At 57.8% G+C, this 21983-nt stretch overlaps 1 protein-coding gene across 6 annotated transcripts in view; it reads left to right on the plus strand.

The window, feature by feature from the left end:
- Positions 1–21769, plus strand: part of CAPN15 (calpain 15) — a 59341-nt gene extending 37572 nt beyond the window's left edge. For 5 of the 6 annotated variants that reach the window (XM_027737975.2, XM_027737976.2, XM_027737979.2 and 2 more), the window contains 11 exons: positions 7266–8754; positions 12171–12379; positions 12605–12788; positions 15605–15828; positions 16699–16824; positions 17344–17496; positions 17696–17857; positions 18502–18728; positions 18910–19070; positions 19354–19532; positions 19841–21769. In XM_027737975.2, coding sequence (XP_027593776.1) covers positions 7266–8754; positions 12171–12379; positions 12605–12788; positions 15605–15828; positions 16699–16824; positions 17344–17496; positions 17696–17857; positions 18502–18728; positions 18910–19070; positions 19354–19532; positions 19841–20018 — 3292 coding nt within the window. In that variant the 3' untranslated portion in view covers positions 20019–21769. Of the gene's footprint in view, positions 1–7265; positions 8755–12170; positions 12380–12604; positions 12789–15604; positions 15829–16698; positions 16825–17343; positions 17497–17695; positions 17858–18501; positions 18729–18909; positions 19071–19353; positions 19540–19840 lie in introns of all 6 variants that reach the window. The other variant, XM_039383623.1, reaches the window with a different exon arrangement.
- Positions 21770–21983: the final 214 nt, after the last annotated feature.

Below are 21983 nucleotides of genomic sequence, written 5' to 3' on the forward strand. Positions count from 1 at the left end.
TTGTCCTGGATCGACACTAAAGAGTGAGAGCAGATATAAATATATGATAAAGCTCCAGAGCACTCAAATATTAATATTTCAGGATCCAGAAGTCTTTATTTCCCCAAGTGCTTCAACAACAGGAGGAGTGTGTGTAGTTGTAGTTGTTGTGGTTCCCTTCCACCAGATGAAGGAACAAAAGGAGCTCAGACAAGGTCCCAGCTCCAGTCCTGGCTGAAGGAGCTGCCTGGTGTCAGAGGCTGCATGAAGAAGGTGATGGCCTCTTTGGAGTTGTTTTTTTCATTCCTCTCCTGACCTCAGTGTGATGATCAGATCCTAGTGCTGCTTCACACAGGGGGCTGCATGTCCTGGGTGTTACAGAACTGCTGGGGGGCCAGTGCTGGTCCCTGTCCTGGGCAGTGCAGCAGGTTGTGTTTGTGGTGGTGGTGCCTGGAACAACATGAGGTGTCAGACGTGGTGATAAAGCCAAGCTGTTCTAGCAAGAGTTTCTTAGAACAGCTTTGTCTCTATAGTCACCAGAAGGCTGATCTGGTGGTGCTTTTGGAGTTGGCAGAGTTCTGCTTGGATGAAGCTGTGCTTTGTAGCAGCTTTACATCCGGGGCTCCCTCAGCACTTTGGCAGGTGCCCTGGGGAAGGTGTGAGTCCCCAGCCCCATTCTGGGGGGCTGCTCCATCCCATAAGGTACCAAAGACTTCCCCAGTGCCCTGTGAGGGGAGCAGGAGTGTCATTCAGAGAGTTGTAGTGTGAGACTGCTCCCAGTAGTAGTGGAGGGGCTCTAGGATGGTCAGGGGGCTGGAGGAGAGGATGAGGGAGCTGAGGTCATTCAAGAACTCAGCACAAGAAGGACATTGACCTGCTGGAGCGAGTCCAGAAGAGGTCACTAAGTTGATCACTTAGGGCTGGAGCCCCTCTGCTCTGGAGCCAGGCTGGGAGAGCTGGGGGGGTTCACCTGGAGAAGAGAAGGCTCCAGGGAGACCCTTCCAGGGCCAAACGGGGCTCCAAGAGGGCTGGAGAGGGACTTGGGACAAGGGATGGAGTCACAGGCCAAGGGGGAATGGCTTCCCACTGCCAGGGGGCAGGGTTAGATGGGATATTGGGAAGGAATTGTTGGCTGTGAGGGTGGGGAGGCCCTGGCACAGATTGCCCAGAGAAACTGTGGCTGCCCCATCCCTGGAAGTGTCCAAGGCCAGGTTGGATGGGGCTTGGAGCAACCTGGGCCAGTGGAAGGTGTCCCTGCCCATGGCAGGGGATGGAAGGAGATGGTCTTTAAGGTCTCTTCCAACCCAAACCAGTCTGTGATTCATTCAGGCTGGAGCAGAGAAGGCTTTGGAGAAGCTCCACCAATACCTACAGGGACATCATCCAGAAGACAGAGCCAGGCTCTTCACAGCAGCGTGGGGTGGGAGGACAGGAAACAACAAGCATAGGATGGACCAGGAGGGGATCAGACTGGCTATAAGGAGAAGCATTTTTGCCCAAGGTCAGTCAGTCAGTCAGTTGAGGTCACTGCCCAGAGGGGTTGTGTAGTCTCTGTGCTTGGAGATCTCCAAGAGCACACTGTCTAAACCTGACCAACCTGTTGTGATCTCTTTAAGAGATGCAGCTTGCAGCAGGAGTTTGGGCTGGAGACCCCCTGGGGTTTCTTCTGACCTGAGTTGTCCTGGGATCCTCCACTCTTGCTCTAGTGGAAGTGGGGTGCTGCCTTTGCCCACAGGTGGAGAGGTGCACCCCTGTTTTTTGGGACATTTGTGCTGTTGCAGCGGGTCCATCTGGCACTGCCTGACTTGGTCACTTTGAGATGGAGCTTTAGGAGAGCATGGGTGAGTTTAGGGGGGGTTCTCTTTGCTGTCTCTCCCCTTGCTCAGGGAAAAGAGGGCAAAGGGACAGGACCCTTCTGGTGCTTTATGTTTGTCTGGGTCTCTCCAGTATAGAATATCCTGAGTTGGAAGGAACCCAGAAGTGTCCTGAGAGAATGGGGTGAAGGTCACTGGTGTTAAAGGCTGTTTTATTTTCTTGCTTCACTTTGGAGGCAGGATTTGGAAGTCCTTATGCAACCTGCCCTGTCTGGATGGTGCCAGCATGGAGCTGGCCACACTTACTTTATAGCCCTGGGGGTTCCGAAGTGTGAATCAGAGACTGTTTTTCTCCACTGATGCTCCTACAGAAACTTGTACTGAGTGGAAAGTCCCAGTTCCTGGTGTTTCTGTGTTGCTCTGCCAGTATATCTGCTGCAACCTTCCTGGTCCAGCCTCCCAGCCCTTGCCTGGCTCTGCAAGAGTGAGTCAGCTCAGCCAACAGCATCTCCTTGCCCGGTTTCATGAGCCCAACCCACGTGTCCTCCTAACAGTCCAACTGGCAGAGAGATGCCGTGTGCTTCCTGACCTCCTGCACCCCTCCCTGCACGGGCATGGGGGGGCTTCTGCTCTGGAGATGTGGTAGGTCCGTGCGGGAGAAGGCTCAGCAGTCCTCTCTTAGGTCAGGGTTTGCAGTGCTGTTGAAAGAAAATTAAATTGGAGATATTAATGATCAGCTGGATGGGGAGGAGGGGAAGGGATTCAATTGGGACAGGGTTTTGTTTAGGTTTTTTTGGTGATTTTTCTTTTCCTTCACAAAGCTGTAGTGCTTTTTCCTGCATTTGTCAGATGAGGATTTTGCTGGAATGTGTTCTGTGTCAGAGAGCTCAGGGTTGGGATTGCTGACTGGAACAATTGATTTTTTATTTATTTGTTTATTTATTGCAGGGGAGAACTGAAGCAGTAAGTTTTAAGGCTTTAGCTGCTCTGGTAGGGAGTTTTATTTAAAGAAACAGCCTGATTGTGTTGCTGTGTGATTGACACAGGCTCCTATAATCCTGTTGCCATGTGGGCTCTGCAGCAGAGCCCTGGGATCTCTCGCTCCGGTGCCCAGGTCACCTCGAGCCGTTCTCTGGCAGTTCCAAGGTGCTTCTGCCCAGGGCTGATAGCCACCTCCTGCCCTGGAGCTTGGCTGCACATCACAGCCTTGGCACACCCCCAGCTCCTTGCCAGCAGGAAAAACGCAAACTGCAGCTTTTTGGGCACTTCCTGGTTTCCTTCCCTACCCTGTTCCTTCCTGTTCTGTCCTGCTTCAGAAAAGTCTTTGGTCCCAGGTGGCACCCAGAGGTGGTGGACACCCCTGGCCAGTTTGATGGCTGCATAGGAACCAGGGCTCTGTAGCAAAAGGACACTCAGGCTCAGCAGACTCATCTCTCAGCAGAGCCCTGGGAGGGGGATATCACTGTCCTGAGGTGGGTTTGGAAGGTGACCAGCTGGAACCTTCTTAATCCCTGGAGCAGTGAGGTTCCCTGGGACCTGCTCAGCGTGCTGAAAGCTGCCTACTGGGTTGAGTACCTTCTATATTATTTTTTAAGCATGATAATTACACTGCTGTGATTGCCAGGGTAGGGGCACTCCTGCCAACACGGTGCTGCCTCCTGCCAGCTGATGTCTCCTGTCTTGGCTGGGGAGAGCTGCTGCGGTGAGCAGCACAGCCATGTGGATCCAGCCCCATCCATGCTGCTGGAGGTGTGGATCCAGCCCCATCCGTGCTGCTGGAGGTGTGGATCCAGCCCCATCCGTGCTGCTGGAGGTGTGGGGTTGTACCACTGTTGCCCTTTCCTTGCTGTGTGCACCCCAGAAGAGCCTCCAGCAGCTCCCTGCTGCCAGGCTGTGGGACCTCGTGTCATCGTGCTCCCAGTGAAGTGTCCCCCAGAAAAGCCCTGCCGTGGGTGGGTGACTGCAGGGCTGGTTTTGGAGGAGCTCCTCTCCCACAGGCACCGGGAAGGTGGCAGGCGCTGTTTATCTCAGTTGTGTTTGCTGGGGCTGGAGAGCAAGTGTGTGTTAGCACACAGCAGATGGGCCTGGGGAATAGGTGCTGCACACAACCCTGTTTCCTCACTTGCCTGCTGGGAAAGGAGCCAACCAGGCTCTTTAGGGAGAAGTACGGAGCGTGGACAGGCTGTGGTTGGGTTTCTCCTGCTGGTTGAGTTTGTGAGGAAGGTGTTGCTGTGGGCCAGAGGCTACTGCCACGATCCACCATGTGGTGATATGAGTTGGACCATGGAAAGACAGGTTCCAACCTGGTCCCTCTGGGATCTTTGGACCTTTAACTTAAGCCTGGTGTTCCAGGCAGGGACTGGAACTGTCCATGAGCCCTAGCAGGAGTCTGGGGGCAGCAGGCTGTGGGCTGGTCACCAAGTCTAGGGGACTGGTATCTTGTGGGGGACAGCTGAAGATTCGTGTCCCATGTCCTCTCCCAATTCCGTGCATTTCCTGCTAGTTTTCAGGGAAAACTGTGGCTGCTGGGTAACATGATATGGTGCAACAGCAGGCAGGGAAGTCTCCTGCCAAAGCTTGTCACACTGGTGGCCTGGCCACTGCAGGACCTTGGAGGGAAGAGCTGATGGCCTTTCTGGAAGGCTTGTTTTCCTGAGAAAGTCAAGTAGGTGGAAATCTCAGCAGCAGTTGGGCAGTGTTAGGAGCCGACTCCTGTGGCATGGGGGGAGAGGAGGGACCAGGAGGGGGACAGTGTAGCCCAGGAGTGTCACAGCTTAGAGGAGAGCACTGCAGTGTCCTGGCTCCTGCCTCTCTTCCTGCTGCTGAGCCTGAGTCTCCTGCCTGGCCAAGTGAAATGATGCTGCCTTTCCTGAGCCTGCAGCTCATCCCTGACACCACATCAAACAAGTCTGGTGATGCAGCTCATCCCACTGTCCCCTTGTGTGGTACTTCTGCCTTTTAGGTTATCCTGGGTTTTCCCTTCTCTATGGGAAGGGATAAAGTGATTCTTTCCATGGTCCTGTGGTGGCACTGCCAGGAGCCTTTGCCTGCTGGGTAGGACCAGTGTGTGAAAGGGATGTGTGCAGCAGGAGGGTTGGTGGCTGGATGTCCAGACCCTCTGGAAGCACTGTGGCATCTGCATTTAGAGGTGGGTTTTTTGGAGGCAGCACAGTGTATGGTGGGGAACAGCATGGAATGCTGCAGGAGGATGGCCATGGATGGCACAGATTGCTGACAGGCTTCACTTGCCTTTTGCTGATGCCTGTGGTTTGATGGACCTCACCCAGTAAGACAAATGGATGTGACAGGATCACAGTGCCCTTCATGGCCCCGTTTGCTGCCGGAGCCGGGCACGGAGCTCCTTCTCCTTCTCTGCTTGAGGAATGATCTCCCTTTCAGTCCTTGTGGGCATGGTGCTGCCACACAGGAGAGCTATGTGCAGTGGCTCTCAGCTGTAGGACTTGAGGCAGAAAAATCAATGTTTGTATTTCTCTTAGCTGGGAATAACTCCAGTAAATAAATACCTTGCAAAGTTCAAACGATGCAGGCACGGTATATGAACCAGAATGAATTTTCAAGCTCTCTCTTGCAATAAAATGGATTTCTTGATTTCAGGCTTTATTTAGAGAAGTGTTTGATTTAAGAAGGGAGATGAAGGTTATATCTGATCTCTGTGAGGCAGAGCTGCTCTTCCAGTGGCTGTAGAGTGTGGTCTGAAAATATGGTTGGGTTGCTGCTGCTGCTGCTGGAGTGTTCCCAGGAGAGTTTCTCGTGTAGCAGGCAAAGGGAGAGCCACCATCCTCTTCCCCATGGGGGTTCTGGCTGCATCCTATGTCCCCTCCAGACCCTGCTGCTGCATTGCAGTCTGCTCAGTGCCTTGGGAAGCTGGATGTGCAGGTGCTGCTACTGGGGACTCTGGAGACCAGCCAGGACCCAGGTCCTTCCATGGGCATCTTGGAGCTTTCTGCACCTGCCCTCTGTGGCATTAAATGTTCTCCTTCCCTTCTTTGTTCCAGCCAGCGTGGTGATTGAACTGGATTGTTGAAGGGATGCTGGAGAGGAAGCCCATGGTGAGCCCATGAGGTGCAGCTCCCATGGCTGGTATTTCCTTGGTCTGTGAAGGCCTGAATTTGCTGTTCCCAGGAAGAGCTGAGGGCATGGGGTGGACTTGGTGGCTTCTTCTGCAGACTTGGCCCTGTCCATGACCTCAGGCAAGCAGAGCAGGGTGGAAGGGGTTGGAAGGGGACCTGCTCTGCTGGAGAGAAGCACAGCTGGCCTGGAGGTTGGGTTCGAGGTTGGGTTCAACCACGTTGTCTGGGAGCAGGAGTGCACGGAGGAAGGGCTCTGGGCTCGTGCTGCACTTTTACCTGAGGGAGAGCTGTTCCTTGTGTGGAGGAGGAGGAAGCAGAAAGCTCTGCTTCAGCCCCGCCTTTGCTCCAAGCTCCAGGAAATGACCCCGAGCAAGGGACAAAGGGCACCATGCAGAGCTGGGATTCCTTCTGTGGTTCTCCGAATGTGTGCACATGTGGCAGCACTGGGAGGGCTGCTCCCTGCAACCCAGAGGTTGCTGTGGCCCCTGGAGCTGGCGCTGCTGCTGTGCTTCACTTTCTGAAAATTGAACCTGCCCAGAAAACAAAACTGTGACTTCCTGCCCTGGGAAGAGGTGGCTCAGGCGCACATTGGACCTGTTCTCCCAACAGGGTTTCCGGCATTCCCAGGCAGCATTGGAGGTTTAAACTGAGGGCTGGTGTTGACTGCAGGGCTCTGTGGCCTCTGTGCTTCCCAGGTAAGTGGGGAGGCAGCTGGAGCTGGGACATGGTACCCCTCCTTGCTGAGCTGGGAAGCTGCTGATGAGGTGTCCTGGCACCGGTGCACCACGACCAGCTTCAGCTGCTGCTCCTGGGCTGGCTGGCCAGGCTTCTGGCCCTGAAACCTGTAGCCAGGTAGAAGCACCTCTGTACACCACAACCTGCCTTTCTTGGCTTGGTGGTGTCTGGTGTGGGATAACATGGTTATTCCAGTGTGGATGAGTGATATGCCTGTGGTGGGGAGCTGAAAGGACAGGAGGGAGATAGGAGCAGAAAGTGAGACAGAGTTGGGCTGGAGTAGAGATGGAGGAAAGAATTGATGCTGGGAACAGCAAAAAGGCAAAACAGGGTGTCACTCTTAACTCCAGAGTTACAGATGATCTGCAGACACACAAAGTTGCTGAGGCTGAGTACAGAGATGGTGTGTGTGCTCACTGGGGCACACCCCCACCATGAGAGCAGGATCAGTGGGCTGCTCGAGTGCCCTCCCTCAAGTGTTTTGGGTGAAAGCCGGTGCACTGCCATGCACTTGGAGAATTTGTCAATGCCAGAGGAACAGGTGCCTGGAGAACAGTGACTGGACTGCTGGTTGTTCTCTTCCTGGAAGCAAGGTCCTGACTATGCCCATAGCCTTGGCCTCACACTGTCATCTTCTTCCTTGCAGCCACTCCCACTCTCCCGGCTCCATGGCTGCCGTCCGTGAGTGGTCCTGCACCCGCTGCACCTTCCTGAACCCCGTGGGCCAGCGGCAGTGCTCCATCTGCGAAGCCCCTCGTCAGAAACCCGACCTCAACCACATCCTGCGGCTCAGCGTGGAGGAACAGAAATGGGCCTGTGCCCGCTGCACCTTCAGGAACTTTCTGGGCAAGGAGACCTGTGAGGTGTGTGGCTTCACCCCCGAGCCAGGCCCCAGTGGCTCCCCCTTGCCCGTCATCAACGGCATCTTGCCCAAGCCCGCCGTGCTCGTGGAGCCCAAGGGCACGTCCAAGGAGGAGGCTGCCAAGGCAGAAAGCAGCAGTGAGGACTCGGAGGGGAAGAGCCCCGATGAAGCGGAGCTGGAGAGCGGCTGGGCCTGCCAACGCTGCACCCTGCACAACACACCCATGGCCAACTCCTGCTCCGCCTGTGGGGGCCCACGCAAGCTCTCCCTGCCCAAGATCCCCCCAGAGGCGCTGGTCGTCCCTGAAGTCATCACCCCGGCCGGGTTCCACGTGGTCCCCTCCACCCCACAGCCTTCAGTCTCCGCAGAGATCTCCGATGGCGATGCCGCGGCCACCCAGGGCCCCGTGGCTATGGAACAAGAGGCCCAGAAGATACCACCCTTCAGCCCTTTCTCCCCGGGGCTGCAGAACAACCCTGTGCCCCGAAGCCGGCGGGAGGTGCCCCCCCAGCTGCAGATGCCAGGCCCTGAAGCCCCCCAGCCTGCGGCCCCGAGCGCCACGGGGCAGAAGGGCTCTCCGCAGAGCCAGGCCAGGGCCGCCCCCGCCGCCCGCTTCCCAGAGCTGCTGTCCAACAAGCGGCTGAGCGTGCTGGAGGAGGAGATGGAGGTCAGCCCGTCCCACTGGAAGTGCAGCTCCTGCTCCCTGCTCAACTCGGCCGGGGCCGGCAAGTGCGAGGTTTGCAGCACCCAGAAGGGCAGCGACACCATCAACGTGGTGGGCGACTCGGTGAGGTTCACCCCGTGCAGCCCCTCCAGCCCCGACTTCACCACCTGGTCCTGCTCCAAGTGCACCCTCAAGAACCCCACCCAGGCGCAGAAGTGCAAGGTGTGTGGCTCCTCCAAGCTGCACGGCTTCCAGGAGCACGGCCCGCCGGGAGAGCCGGCCCCGCGCTGCCCCGACTGCGGCGACAGGGGCGGCTGTTCCTGCGGCTCCAAGGCCCCGTCCGCCCGCAAGGTCGCCCGGCTCTTCCCGTCCCCGCTGCCCGGCGGGCAGGACAGGCCGGGCCAGTGGGCCTGTCCCGCCTGCACCCTGCTCAACGAGGGCAAGGCCAAGCACTGCGGGGCCTGCCACACCCCCCAGCAGTACATCACCCAGCGCAAGGGCCTCAAGCCCCTCAAGAGGAGGGAGAGCATGCACGTGGAGAAGAGGCGGCAGACGGACGAGGGGGAGGCCAAAGCCCTGTGGGAAAACATCGTGACCTTCTGCCGGGAGGTGAGTCCTGGCTGAGCGAGCCTTGCTCCTGCTTTCACTTGGTGGGGGGACCCCTTTGTGCCTCCCCCGTGGGTCTGGAGCATTGCCTGGCACAGGGACCCTCTGTGTCTGGGGTTCCAGAGGAGATATTCACCTGCAACAGCTGGGTGCTGGTTGTTAACACTGAAATGTCGTATTTTATGTTGGTGCAGAATAATTTCTGGAGTGAAGATAACCCATACAGTCCATTCCTGGTCCAAGGATGAGGAAGTCTAAAACCTAGTGCTAAACCTGTTAACTCTGAAACCTCGCGATATTTTAAATCAGTGAGAGAGAACATCTGGGATGAAGGGGACACCCTGATGTGGTCATACAGTTCCAAGAGTGGGGAAGGCTGGGGAAGAGTGTGCCCAGGTTTGCTGGTGGCACCACTGTCTGTGGGCAGCAGCTGTGACCTGCGGATGCAAGAAGTCTGGGGTGCAGCAGGCAGGAACTCAGGGCACAGGCAGGGGTGCAGGCAGAGGAACTGGTACCACTGCCAGCAACTGCAGGTGTTTAAGAGCCACGAGCTGGGCCTTGGCGCTCTGGTTTGGGTGTTGTGAATGCACAGGTGCAGCACAAGTGGCTCCCCCGTGTTCTGGGCAGGCCAGCTGAGGTTTGGCTGTAGCCTGGCTCCAGTCGAGGGTCTCAGGAGTGTGTGCCAGTACCTCCCCTCCCACTGTGAAATGTCTGGCTCAATCGGTTGGGTTTCAGCCTCAAACACAGCTCTGATGGCCCCATTTTTCCCCTGAGTGGCATTAGATGCTCCTGTGAATGCTGCTTTCTCTGGCCTCCTTCTGGGGGAAGCCTCCAGCTCTTCTGGACCAGATGGAAAGGGAGTTGCAGTCCCATTTTGACGTGCAGACAAGGATTTGTCTGCCTGGTCTGAGAAGCATGTCCATGACTGTGTCTCCACTGCACAGTCCAGGGACAAGAGATATTTGTCTTGGGGGGAAGCTCTGACAATGATCCTGTTTTGGGGTTCTGGGCTTTTAAAATTGCTGCATGTCCATGCTAACAGGCGTGGGTGTCTTTATAACAGAGAGACCCAGATTCTGCTTATCCCCTTCTTTTAAGCAAGTGAATAACCTCTTTTGTAGGCAGGGAACATCTGTTACTTCAGGAATCAGGCCTGAAGGATGAATCATGATGATGGCTAGGCTGAACTAGCAGCTTGGCACTGCCAGGAAGGGGAGCCTGCCTTGCCCCATCCTGCTGGGTCAGAGCCTTGGCTGAGCCCCTTGTGCTGTTAGATCAGCGTGGGCTATCCCCCAAAAATCCCCCTCAAACTGAATTTCTTCTGTACTCTGACACTGTTTAGAGGAGTCTCTGCAGTCCAAGGGAGGCCTGGCAGCAGTGGGGGGACAGTGCTGCTCCCACCCTCATGCCTGCTCTGCTCCCAGTGTCCCTGCAGCCTCCCACCAATGTTTCTGTAGAGGCCAGTGTGTGAGGCAGCTTCCAAGCTTCCTTCTGTCCCAGTAGTTCCCAGGCTGTTCATCCTTTCCCCAGAGGAGTGTCAGGCTGGCCAAGTTCTCCCCTGCCCCATGTCATGTGGAGCAGCCCATGCTGCTCCCTGTCAGGATTTCTGGTTGAGCTCCTGCAGTGGGCTTTCCCTCCTCTGTTATTCCAGAGGTGCCTGTTCCAGCTCTTCTCAGTGTGTGGTCCCCTTATTAGCTTTACCCTTTCTCTTCAGTCTTGGGAGAGAGCAGAGCTGACCTCTTCCACCAGAATCACAGACTGGTTTGGGTTGGAAGGGACCTTAAAGCCCATCCCGTTCCACCCCCTGCCATGGGCAGGGACACCTTCCACTAGCCCAGGTTGCTCCAAGCCCCGTCCAACCTGGCCTTGGACACTTCCAGTGATGGGGCAGCCACAGCTTCTCTGGGCAACCTGTGCCAGGGCCTCCCCACCCTCACAGGGAAAAATCTTCTCCTAATAGCTAACCGAAATCTCTCCTCTTTTAGTTTAAAACTGTTCTCCCTTGTCTTATCACTACCTGCCCTCTTATTTATAAGCACCCTTCAAGTACTGGAAGGGGCTCTGAGGTCTCCCTGGAGCCTTCTCTTCTCCAGGTGAGCACCCCCAGCTCTGCCAGCCTGTCTCCAGAGCAGAGGGGCTCCGGCCCTTGGAGCATCTTTGTAGTCTCCTCTGGACCTGCTCTAAAAGCTCCACATCTTTCTTGTGCTGAGTCCCGAAGAGCTGGACACAGTATTAGGTGGGGTCTCAGGAGGGCAGAGTAGAGGGGAGAATCCCCTCCCTTGTGTCCGTGTGGCCCTGCACAGCAGGTTCCTGAGCAGCCCAGAGGGCCGTGTAGGAGCCCAGAGGGCCGTGTGAGGCCAGGATGTGACGAGATGAGGCTGCTGGCAGAGGTGGTTTCTCGTCAGCTGCAGGGAGCAGATGTTCCCCTGAGAGAGCAGCACACCCTGGGACATGACAGCTATGAGTTGAAAAACACCCCTCTGCAAGAGAGAAGCTGGAGGTGCTAATTGAGGCCCCACAAAGGAAGCATTCACATAGCATTGCCACAAAGAGGAGGACAACTACTAGTTTGGTGTGCATAAAGCTAATTTAAATGAGAGCCAGCTTTTGCTGAAAGAATTTAATTTAATTTAATTAACAATAACAAAGAAACACCTGTTCTTATTTCACCCCTTGTTAGACTGTCTGAAAAAGCTGCCCTTCTCCAGTTGGTGTTGTGTGTTACCATCCATGTGGGTGATGCCTCCGGGATCACTTGCCCTTCCATCCATCCTATTTATTTATTGCACAGCAGCTATTGCAGGAGGGCTCCGACCTGGGATACCCTCCCTCTGGAATTGCTTGTCTGGCTGAATCCAGTTGTGAAAGCTGCCCCTCACGTCCCCCATGGTTGTGCCTGGGGGTTGGCACGGGACTGCCAAGCCCAGCGTGTCCCCTCCAGAGCAGGGACAGGGCTCGGCTTGAGGAGTGTTTGCTTTGCCAGGTGGCTCCTCGCAGGGTTGCTGTTTGCAGGCTTTGCCACTTCTAGAGGCAGCCAAGGCCCCCCACGGCCCAGCTTTTAGCACCAGCACAAGGTGTGAGACAATCCCTGCCCAGGGAGGCTCCTGTGAAACAGGAAAAGGCAGATTGGAGTCCTGTTCTGGAGCTTGGGGCTGGAGAGGTGAGCTGGCCCTGGCAGGGCTGAACACTGGACCTGAAGCACAAAAACCATCCCTGCTGCTGCCAGCAGACACCTCTCCCAGCTCTGCAGACACCTCTCCCGGCCCTGCTGCCCTGCAGTGCTGGGAAGGGTCTGTCTGGGCCGGGTGGGAGGGCTGGGAGTTCTGCTCTCACTCTTGAGGGGGCACTGGGGAGCTCCCTGTGCCCAGCCAGTCCCAAGAGGCCCCAGCTGATGCTCTCCTTGCCTTTTGCTCCCACAGAACAAAGTGAATTTTGTAGATGACAGTTTCCCCCCTGGGCCCAAGTCCGTGGGGTTCCCGGAAGGTGACAGTGTGCAGCAGCGGGTCAAGCAGTGGCTGCGGCCCCACGAAATCAACTGCAGCATCTTCAAGGACCGGTCAGTGAAGTGGTCGGTGTTCCGGACACCCAGGCCCTCGGACATCCTGCAGGGCCTGCTGGGAAACTGCTGGTAAGGGGGAGCGAGCCAGGCTGACACCCCCTGCCCCTTCCTCCTTCCCCCCCCTTCTTCCAGCTCCAGCTCGGCCCCCCCAGCCCTACTCAAACCCATTTATGCCCCCAGGCACGTAGCCCATGCTCTGCCTCACCCCTTCCCGCGCGCTGCATGGCCGGGCGGCTGTGCCCGCTGCCCGCCCCTGCCCCGCTGAGGCCGCCCCGCGTCCCGTCCCGCTGGCAGGTTCCTGAGCGCCCTGGCCGTGCTGGCCGAGCGGCCCGAGCTGGTGGAGAGGGTGATGATCACCAGGACTCTGTGCTCCGAGGGCGCCTACCAGGTGCGGCTGTGCAAGGACGGCACCTGGACCACGGTGCTGGTGGATGACATGCTGCCCTGCGACGAGTGCGGGTACCTGCTCTTCTCGCAGGTCAGTGGCACCGGCGGGGAGCGGGGTGCTGGGAGGGGGTGGGAGGCTCATCCCAGGCTCTCCCAGGAGAGGACGGGTGGAGGTGCTGCCGTGGTTCGTGTGAGGCCCCCGCTCTGCGCTGTGTGGGACCATCCAAGATGGTCAGGTCCAACCTTTGATCAAATCCTCCCATGCCCACTAAGCCATATCACAAAGTGCCACTCTGACTCGTTTTTTGAACACTTCCAGGGATGGTGACTCCACCACTGCCCTGGGCAGCTGTGCCAGGGCCTGACCACTCTTTCTGTGAAGAGATTTTGCCAATATCCAACCTAAGCCTCCCCTGGCACAACCTGAGGCCATTTCTCCTTGTCCTATGGCTGGTTTTCTGGGAGAGGGCACCAACCCCCACCTGGCTCCCCCCTCCTGTCAGGGAATTGCAGAGCCAGAAGGTCCCCCCTGAGCCTCCTTTTCTCCAGGCTGAGCCCCCCCAGCTCCCTCAGCTGCTCCTGCTGCTCCAGCCCCTTCCCAGCTCCATTCTCTTCCCTGGACATGCTCAAGCCCCTCAGTGTCCCTTGTCTGAGGGTCCCAGAACTGCCCCCAGGGCTGGAGGTGCCTCAGCAGTGCCAGCACAGGGATGGTCACTGCCATGGTCCTGTGGCCACACCATGGCTGGTACAGCCCAGGGGCCATTGGCCTTCTTGCCCACCTGGGCACAGCTGGCTCATGTTCAGCCACTGCTGACCAGCACCCCCAGGTTCTTTCCTGCTGGACAGTTTCCAGCCACCCTGCCCCAAGCCTGGAGCTGTGTGGGATTGGCGTGACCTAAGTGCAGGACCCAGTACTGAGCCTGGTTGCACCCTATTTGCAGCTCAGGACCCTGCTCTTTGCTGTGCTCTCAAGATAGCTGGACTATTTGAGGCCATAACACACATCTATTTAAACCCATTCTGGCATTTTCCAGGCTGCAGTGGAGTTTCATTCACAGTTGCTTTTCCCTCACTCCTCTCTCCACCACAGCCACTTCCACTTGCAGGGAAATCTGTCCTTATTCTTCACAGGAAAGGAGAACATTTTACCCTGTGTTTTGCACTGCGAGGGGCTGAGGGAAAGCTGTTTCTTTCCTCTGCGGGGACGTCTGGCAGCTTGGCTTTGCCAGGGAGGGACCTTGGAGAGGGAGGGGATGGCACATGGAGCAGCCTGTTCCGACCCAGTGCCTGGTTGCTCTGGGCACACCGGGGTGGGATCTGCTCGGGTGAATGGAGCTCCCTCAGCCCCTTCAGGACGTCAGCACGCGCTGTGCCCACCCTGCCTGCCAGGCCCAGGGGCTCTTGCTGGGATCATGTCCATGAAGGAGACTGAGAACGTCTTTATTGAAACTCAGGCGGCAAAATCTGCCAAAGAAAACAAAGTGCCACTGTCAGGAGGAGCCAGGGACTGTTGGGTTGGATTTCGTTCTGCAAATCCCAGACCTCTGGTTTTTGACACGCAGCCCCAAACTGTGTCACGTGTAGATTGTGTCAGGAGAGGACCCTGAAACTTCGGAGAGGGGAAGAAGGAATCTGTGTCTACATTCTGCCTCTCCCAGACAGAGAGGATCCAGATGCATTTCTTTATTTGACCATAAGATTTACCTGTCTTGGGTTCTTTTGTTTTCCATCCGTCTTTCCTCTCTTATGAATTTCAAGTTTGCTTTGGGGTTTTTTTAAAGATTGAAGGTTTTCACGTGGGCTGGGCTTGCCTTACCTCTGTTTCCAGGGGCATCTGAATCGTGTCGAGATTTTTCTGCTGAGTGTTCAGCTGTGTGAGCTGGACATGAGGGCTAAAAAAGGAAAAACAGTTTTAAAAATAAAACAAAATCAAGCTCTTATCTGAGCTCCCTGGCTGCGGCTCAGGCAGAAATAAACAAAATGGATTTTGTTGAGTGAGAGACCCAAAAACCAGCAAAAAGCACTTATAAGCTCTCTTTATCCATTGGAAAGAAATCTTCACTGCCCTCCTTTCCTCTGCCAGCTCTTGGCTGCCACCTGTGAGTCACACGCAGTCACAATGTCCCAGTGATTTTCCCTGCTGCCCCCCAAGCACCGGATACCAAACCCCATTTGCTGGGAAAAAAAACTTGCATCTTGTAATTAGGGCTTATAATTACTCCCTGTGCTGGAGAAGAGGATTTTGCCACTCCAAGTTTTTGGAGCTTGTCCTTGAAGCAGTGCCTGTTCCATGGGTGAGATCTAATCAGTCCCACAGCCATGTGTGCTCTGGGCCATCTCTTTTGACAAAGGGGTGTTGGTTTTGGTTTGCAGCACAGTTCCAGCTGTTCCAGATGTGCTCCAATCATAGAATCTCCTGAGTTGGAAGGGACCCACAAATATTATGAGTCCAACTCCTGACCCTGCACAGGACACCCCAGCAGTCCCACCATGTGCCTGAGAGCATTGTCCAAACACTCCTGGAGCTCTGGCAGCCTTGGTGTCCTCTTCCATTATTAAACTGTTTTAAATCCAGGTTGAGGCAGATGGAAGGGCCTGCACCGTGAGCACCCACCCTGCCAGCCTGACTGCTGGCCACCCCTGGCTGCAGCTCTGTCAGCATCCAGGCCTCTTGGATGTGCACTCCAGGACTTTTTCCCAAGGGGAATTAAGCTGTGCAAACAAAACACCGAGCAGAGAGTGAACAGGCTCACTGTTGGCCAAGGTGACAAGCTCCTGGTGGCTTGGCCTTGCTGCTCCTGCCTCTCTGTCTCCTGTGGCAGTGGGAGGGCTGGCAGGGCAGAGGTGGGTGAGAGGGGCTTTCCTAGGTCCTGCCCGGGGTGTGATGTGTCCCTCCCTGTCTCACAGGCCCAGAGGAAGCAGCTGTGGGTCGCCCTCATCGAGAAGGCGCTGGCCAAGCTGCACGGTTCGTACTTCGCCCTCCAGGCCGGGCGTGCCATCGAGGGCCTGGCCACGCTCACGGGGGCCCCCTGCGAGAGCCTGATGCTGCAGGTCAGCTCCACTAACCCTCGTGAGGAGCCCATTGACACTGACCTCATCTGGGCCAAAATGCTGAGTTCTAAGGAGGCTGGGTAAGAAGAGGCAGGAGGGCACTGTGGCAGGAGCATGGACACTCGGAGAGGGGGGCGAGGGGGGCTGCTCTTGTCTGTAGGGGCTCAGAGGAGAGGGGCTACTGCATTACCTGGGGTGGAGCCCACCACTCATCTGGAGCATTGGTGGAGCTCCCCCTTGAAGCTCTCCTGTGAGTAATTCTCATATGAAATGAAGATCCTGGGGAACATCCCCATGCACTGCTCTCCTGCAGGAATCTGGAAATGGCACCGAGCCTGCTTGCTTTGCTTTGAGTGTTTTTGTGTTGTGAAGTGTGTGACCCTGCATGTGTTTCCTACACATCTTTGCTGGACACACCTGGGCACGGCCAGAGCCAGTCTAGAGGGAACAGAGCCAAAGCAGAGAGCTCCTGCTCATCACTCTGGCAGGAGGGCAGTTGGGTTGGTTCAAGGCTGAGGTATGGGGCTAAATGGGAGGTGGGTAACTCCCAGCATGTGGTGTCCCCCCAAAACCTGACTGGTGCAGACCTCCTGCCTCAAACAGTCTGTCCTCGCCCCTGACCAGATAGACCACCTACCTTTCTCTGTGGCTTTCTGCCAGGCAGCAGAGACAGACAAGACCCTGGGGCCTGGCAGAAACATGGTGAGGTTTGGGCAAAGCTCCACTGTGCAGAGCAGCTCAGCACAGCCCGGGCTCAGTGTGCACGGGGCAGCTGGAGGGAGCTCTGGCCAGTGGGGCTGGGCACTGCCTGGGGAGTTTACAGTGTTGTTGCAAAGAGGGAGCATCCAGGAGCTTCCTGGGGGGAAGCTGTCCCGTGCCTGGAGCGGTGAGGACGAGCTTCCCCCGTGCCAGGCCCGGCAGGACACCGAGGGTTTGCTGTGCCCGTGCAGGTTCCTCATGGGCGCGTCCTGTGGCGGAGGCAACATGAAGGTGGACGACGTGGCCTACGAGAGCATGGGGCTGCGGCCCCGGCACGCCTACTCCATCCTGGACGTGAGGGACGTCCAGGGCTTCAGGTGAGCACAGCTGCCCACAGCCCCAGCACAAACCATGGGCACTCAGGGCATGCTGGACAAGACCTTGGGGACCCTTCAGTGTCCCATTCCAGGGTGTCACAAGATTCTGTTGTCATATGAGCTGTCCTTGTCGGTGCTGGCTCCACATCCAGGTGTAGAATGGTTCACCTGGTCTCACAAGACACAGAGGGTTGAGTGGAGTGCTCAGCTCAGAGAGGTGGTCAGAGCATCCTGCTCACCTTTGGAGGGAGCAGGGATAGAAACAGGAGCTACCCCTATAGCCAGGAAGCCCCATTTTCAGCCACTTCCTTGCAGAACCCCATCCCCACAGCATCTGGCTGACCCCTTTGGGCAGGGAAGGACAGAGAGAGCAGCAGGACAGGGACTTCTGGGGCAACAATGTGGGTGACAAATTAGGTTGGGAGGCAGGGGCAGAAGTGGTGGGCTGCCCTCTGCGTGGGGCTGGCTGGGTCTCCCATTCCTCCTGGGTGTCTAACACCGTTTCCCCCCTTTTCCCAGGTTACTGCGGCTCCGGAATCCCTGGGGCCGCTTCTCCTGGAACGGCAGCTGGTCGGACGAGTGGCCGCACTGGCCGGCGCCCCTGCGCCACGACCTGATGCCCCATGGCAGCAGTGAGGGCGTGTTCTGGATGGAGTACAGCGACTTCATCAAGTAGGCACAGGCTGTGGGTGGGCAGCTGGGCAGGGACAGAAAATGGGACACAGGGCCAACTGGGTCAGGCAGGAACGGGAATTCCCAAGGGATGCGGGGGACCTGCAGCATGCTGGGGTGTGAGGACAGAGCAGTGTACCCCCGGGGGTGTGGGGACAGAGCCATGTAATCCCCCAGGTCTGAGCCCAGCTTTCCACAGGTATTTTGACTCCGTGGATATCTGCAAACTCCATTCAGACTGGCATGAGGTGCGTGTGCAGGGCATGTTCCCCAACAAGGCCAACGGGCCGGTGACAGTGACGTCGCTGACAGTGTTGGAACGTGCAGCCCTGGAGTTTGCCCTCTTCCAGGAGGGCAGCAGGTGAGCGGGGGGGGCTCAGCCCAGAGAAAAGGAGGCTCAGGGGGGACCTTTTCGTTCTCTGCAACTCCCTGACAGGAGGGGGGAGCCAGGGGCAGTCGGGCTCTGCTCCCAGGGAACAAGGGACAGGACAAGAGGAAACAGCCTCGAGTTGTGCCAGGGGAGGTTTAGATGGATATTGGGAAAATTTCTTCACAGAAAGGATGGTCAGGCATTGACACAGGTGGCCCAGGGCAGTGGTGGAGTCCCCATCCCTGGAGGGGTTTAAAAGCCATGTGGATGTGGCACTTGGGGACGTGGGTTAGTGGTGGCCTTGGCAGTGCCAAGGGAACGGTTGGACTCAATGGTCTCAGAGGGCTTTTCCAACCTTAATGATTCCATGATTCTCTGGGCCCTGGGACAATCCCAAACACATCACCCTCTTGCCACATGGCATCCTGCAGGGTCGCAGAGCCCAGAGATGGGCTTCCATCACCGTGCACTTCATCCAGCTCTTTGGAACTGCTTGTGTTTTAGCTGGAACCCAAGCCCTGAACATGAGCTGGTTGCTGGGGCTGGATTTTTGGGGCAGTGGGATGATGGCTCTTCCCTTGGACATGCCAACCTACTGTGGCCTGGGTGACATGTGACCCTTCCCTCCGGTGCAGGCGGTCAGACACGGTGGACAGTCACCTGCTGGATCTGTGCATCATGGTTTTCCGGGCCACCTTCACCAGCGGGAACAAGCTGAGCCTGGGCCGGCTCATGGCCCACAGCAAACGAGCCGTCAAGAAGTTCGTCAACTGCGACGTGATGCTGGAGCCGGGCGAGTACGCTGTGGTGTGCTGTGCCTTCAACCACTGGAGCACTGCCCTGGCCAGCCCTGCCACCCAGGGTGAGGGGCTGGAGGGCAGCTGGGGGAGGCAGAGGTGGCAAAGCCCTTGATCCTCACTGTGGGGACCTCGCTGGAGGTGGAGTTTGCCTGCACGTGCAGCAGCCCAGCAGCACCCTGCTCCCGGGGATTGTGGGCTGGTGACAATCTCCCTGATCGCCCCTTCCTCCGGGTGTCTCCACAGCTTCCAGTCCCACCAGCAGCCGACCAGCCACTGATTATTCCAGCTACATCCTGGCCATCTACAGCTCCCGCCTGGTGATGGTGGAGCAGGTGGAGGCACAGCCCACCACCCTGGCAGATGCCATCATCCTGCTGACCGAGAACAAGGGCGAGCGCCATGAGGTGGGTGGGGGGCACAGAGCGGGGTCTGGGCCCCTGTGGGGAGTGGGGTGATGCTGCCAGTGGGAACCTGGACCCTTCTCTGCAGCATCCTCAGTCTGGCACGGTTGTGCCAGTTCTGGTTGCCACCTCAGGGGTGCCCACCCTCCTTGCCCCCTGGGGCAACATGGGGCAGCCCAGCAGATGGGCAGCCCTTGGCTGGACTGGAAGATGCCAGTCCAGGGGTTTCGATTCGGGGGCAGGAGTGCCTGGAGGCTTCATCCCTTTCCCCTGCTGTCCTCCCCAGGGCCGTGAAGGGATGACCTGCTACTACCTGACACATGGCTGGGCAGGGCTCATCGTGGTGGTGGAGAACCGGCACCCCAAGTCCTACCTGCACGTCCAGTGTGACTGCACCGACAGCTTCAACGTGGTGTCCACGCGCGGCAGCCTCAAGACACAGGACAGCGTCCCCCCCCTGCACAGGTCCGGGGTAGGCAGGGGCGGGTCAGGGGGCTGCCCCGGGGGCTGGCAGGGGGCTGGCAGTGGGGGAGAGCCTGGGAGGGAGGTGTGGGCAGAGGTGGAACTGCCAGGGCAGGGATGGGATTCCCGGGGCAGAGGTGGGATTGCTGGGGCAGGGATGGGATTGCTGGGGCAGGGGTGGAATTGCCAGGGCAGAGGTGGGATTCCCAGGACAGGAGTGAGATTCCTGGGGCAGAGGGTGGGATTGTTAGGGCAGAGGGCGGGACTGCCAGGGCAGAGGCCACTGCCCTGAGCCCCTCCTCTCTCCACAGGCAGGTGCTGGTGATCCTGTCCCAGCTGGAGGGTAATGCCGGGTTCTCCATCACGCACCGCCTGGCACACCGCAAAGCCACCCAGGCCTTCCTCAATGACTGGATGCTGACCAAGGGCACCCACAACCCGCTGCTCACGCCCGAGGTCGCGGGGCTGCACGGCCCCCGGCCCCTATGACGAAACGCCTCCCCCTCCCTGCCCGGCTCCCCCGTCACTGTCCCCGAGCCCCTGGCCCGGGTGCTCCCCCGAGCCAGCAGCGCTGAGCCAGGGGCAGAGCCGGGGGGTCGCTCCCAGCACTTTGGCCCCCCCACGGGGCCGGGTGAGCTCTCGGCGCCAGGACCAGCCCCGCCCGCTGCCCCCGCCCGGCCCCGCCGGCCCCCACGCACTTCACGAGGAGCGCTGGGGGCACGGGGCCATCTCAGGATCCCCCCTGCACCGTACCTGGGCCCGGTGCCCTCTGCCCGCCCCGGGGGGCAGTGGGAGAGGGGGGGCTGGAGGTTGCTGTCAAAGCCCTTCCCAGGCACCACGCTCAGGACTCTGCCCCTTCCTGCGGCGCCAGGGCGCTGGTGCTGCAAAAAGAAGAATATACCTCTGATGTCTGTCCATCTGTGTGACCCTCTGTGTGTCCCCGGGCCCTCCCGCTGTCTTGTTCCCTCATGTCCACTCCCAGGACCAACGTGGCACCAAGGATGGGCCGGGGGGTGCCGGGGTCACCCTGCCATGGTGCTGCCCATGCCAGGGACCCACTGTGGTGCCCAGACTCCCCGTCCACCCCACCTGTCCCAGGTGCCAGGCTGGGGAGGAAAGGGCACAGGGTTGTTCTGGAAAGCTGCTCTGAGGGGTTTCACTGTAATTGGGGTGAAACTCAGAGGTGCCCCCTCTGCTGTGACTGTGGATGGGAAGCAAGGCCATGGGGTGATGCTCGTGGGGGCTGTGGCAGCGGGGACCCCCCTCAACTGTCACACAAGTGTTACTATGCAAAGGCGGCCGGTGGAAGCAGTGCCTGGAGAGAAGCCATGGCCCGAGCTGGGCTCAGCCCCCTGGGCACTGCCCTGCAGGGGCAGCAGGACAGACCTGGGGGTGGGGAGCAGGCCCCTGGTGCCCCCTCCCCGTGCTGGGGAGGGGGTTGATTTTGGGAGGGAAGTGGAGAGCCCCCTCCTGCAGAGGCCGAGTGAGCACAAGGTGAAGGCTGTGAGGGCCTCGGGGTGCTGCTGGTCCCATGGGTGCTCCGGGGCAGGGGCTGATCCTGGTGGGAGCTGTTCCCATGCTTTCAGGGCATCATGGCTCTCTGACTTGGCACGTGTGTGTGTGTGTGTGTGTGTGTGTGTGTGTGTGTGTGTGTGTGTGTGTGTGTGTGTACATGTGTGTGTGTTTTGGGGGTCCCCCTGTGTACCCTCTCCTTCCCAAGCTGTGTGGACCTGCAGCTGAGGGAGGTGGTGGGCAATGCTGGACCCTCTTCTGGCAAGGACTGTGCTGGGGGGCACCCTGCACCCCAAACCCTGCACCCCAAACCCTGCACCAGCAGCTGGGCTGGGCAGGGGTGTGTGGGGGGCCCTGCCCAGCCTGTCCCTCTGTGTCCCCCAGGGGGTGGGCAGGGGGGTGGGCTGCCCTGGCACCCTCCTGGTCCCCCCAGCTGGGACTGCTGAGCCAAGCTCTGTTTGTATTTTTGTTTGTCGATCTGTTTTCTCTCTTTCCAACTCCTTCCTCCTCGGGATGATTTGTCCTTCACTTTTTTTTCTCCTCTCTCTTTCTGTTTTTCTGAGCTGTGAATATTTTTAACCCTGTAAATACTGTCCAGCTCTTCAGAATCATAGGATATTTTATCAATTGTAAATCAGATCAGTAATCCCTGTATGATACGAATTATCCATGGGTGGTTTTCAAACTCAGGTTCTGATGGACCAAATAAAGTTTTGTTTTTTACTGAAGCTGCCTGGTTTTGTTGCGGAACAGACAACGGGGATGAGGGGGGAGGTTTTAGGGTCAAAGCAAAAGGTCTTGAAGGCATTTCCATGAAACATCTGGCAGTGTGCTGGAGAGAGAGCTGAGCTCCAAAAAGAAGTGGGAATTTGAATTTTGGGGTTTTTTAGCTGCACTTCGGGGCGCGGGGGCCGAGAAAGGCTGTGTGGAGACACGGAAAGG

Source organism: Pipra filicauda, unplaced genomic scaffold, assembly GCF_003945595.2.
Source record: "Pipra filicauda isolate LSUMZ 115617 unplaced genomic scaffold, ASM394559v2 scaffold319_size1146426_pilon, whole genome shotgun sequence".
In the NCBI taxonomy this organism is placed as follows: Eukaryota; Metazoa; Chordata; class Aves; order Passeriformes; family Pipridae; genus Pipra; species Pipra filicauda.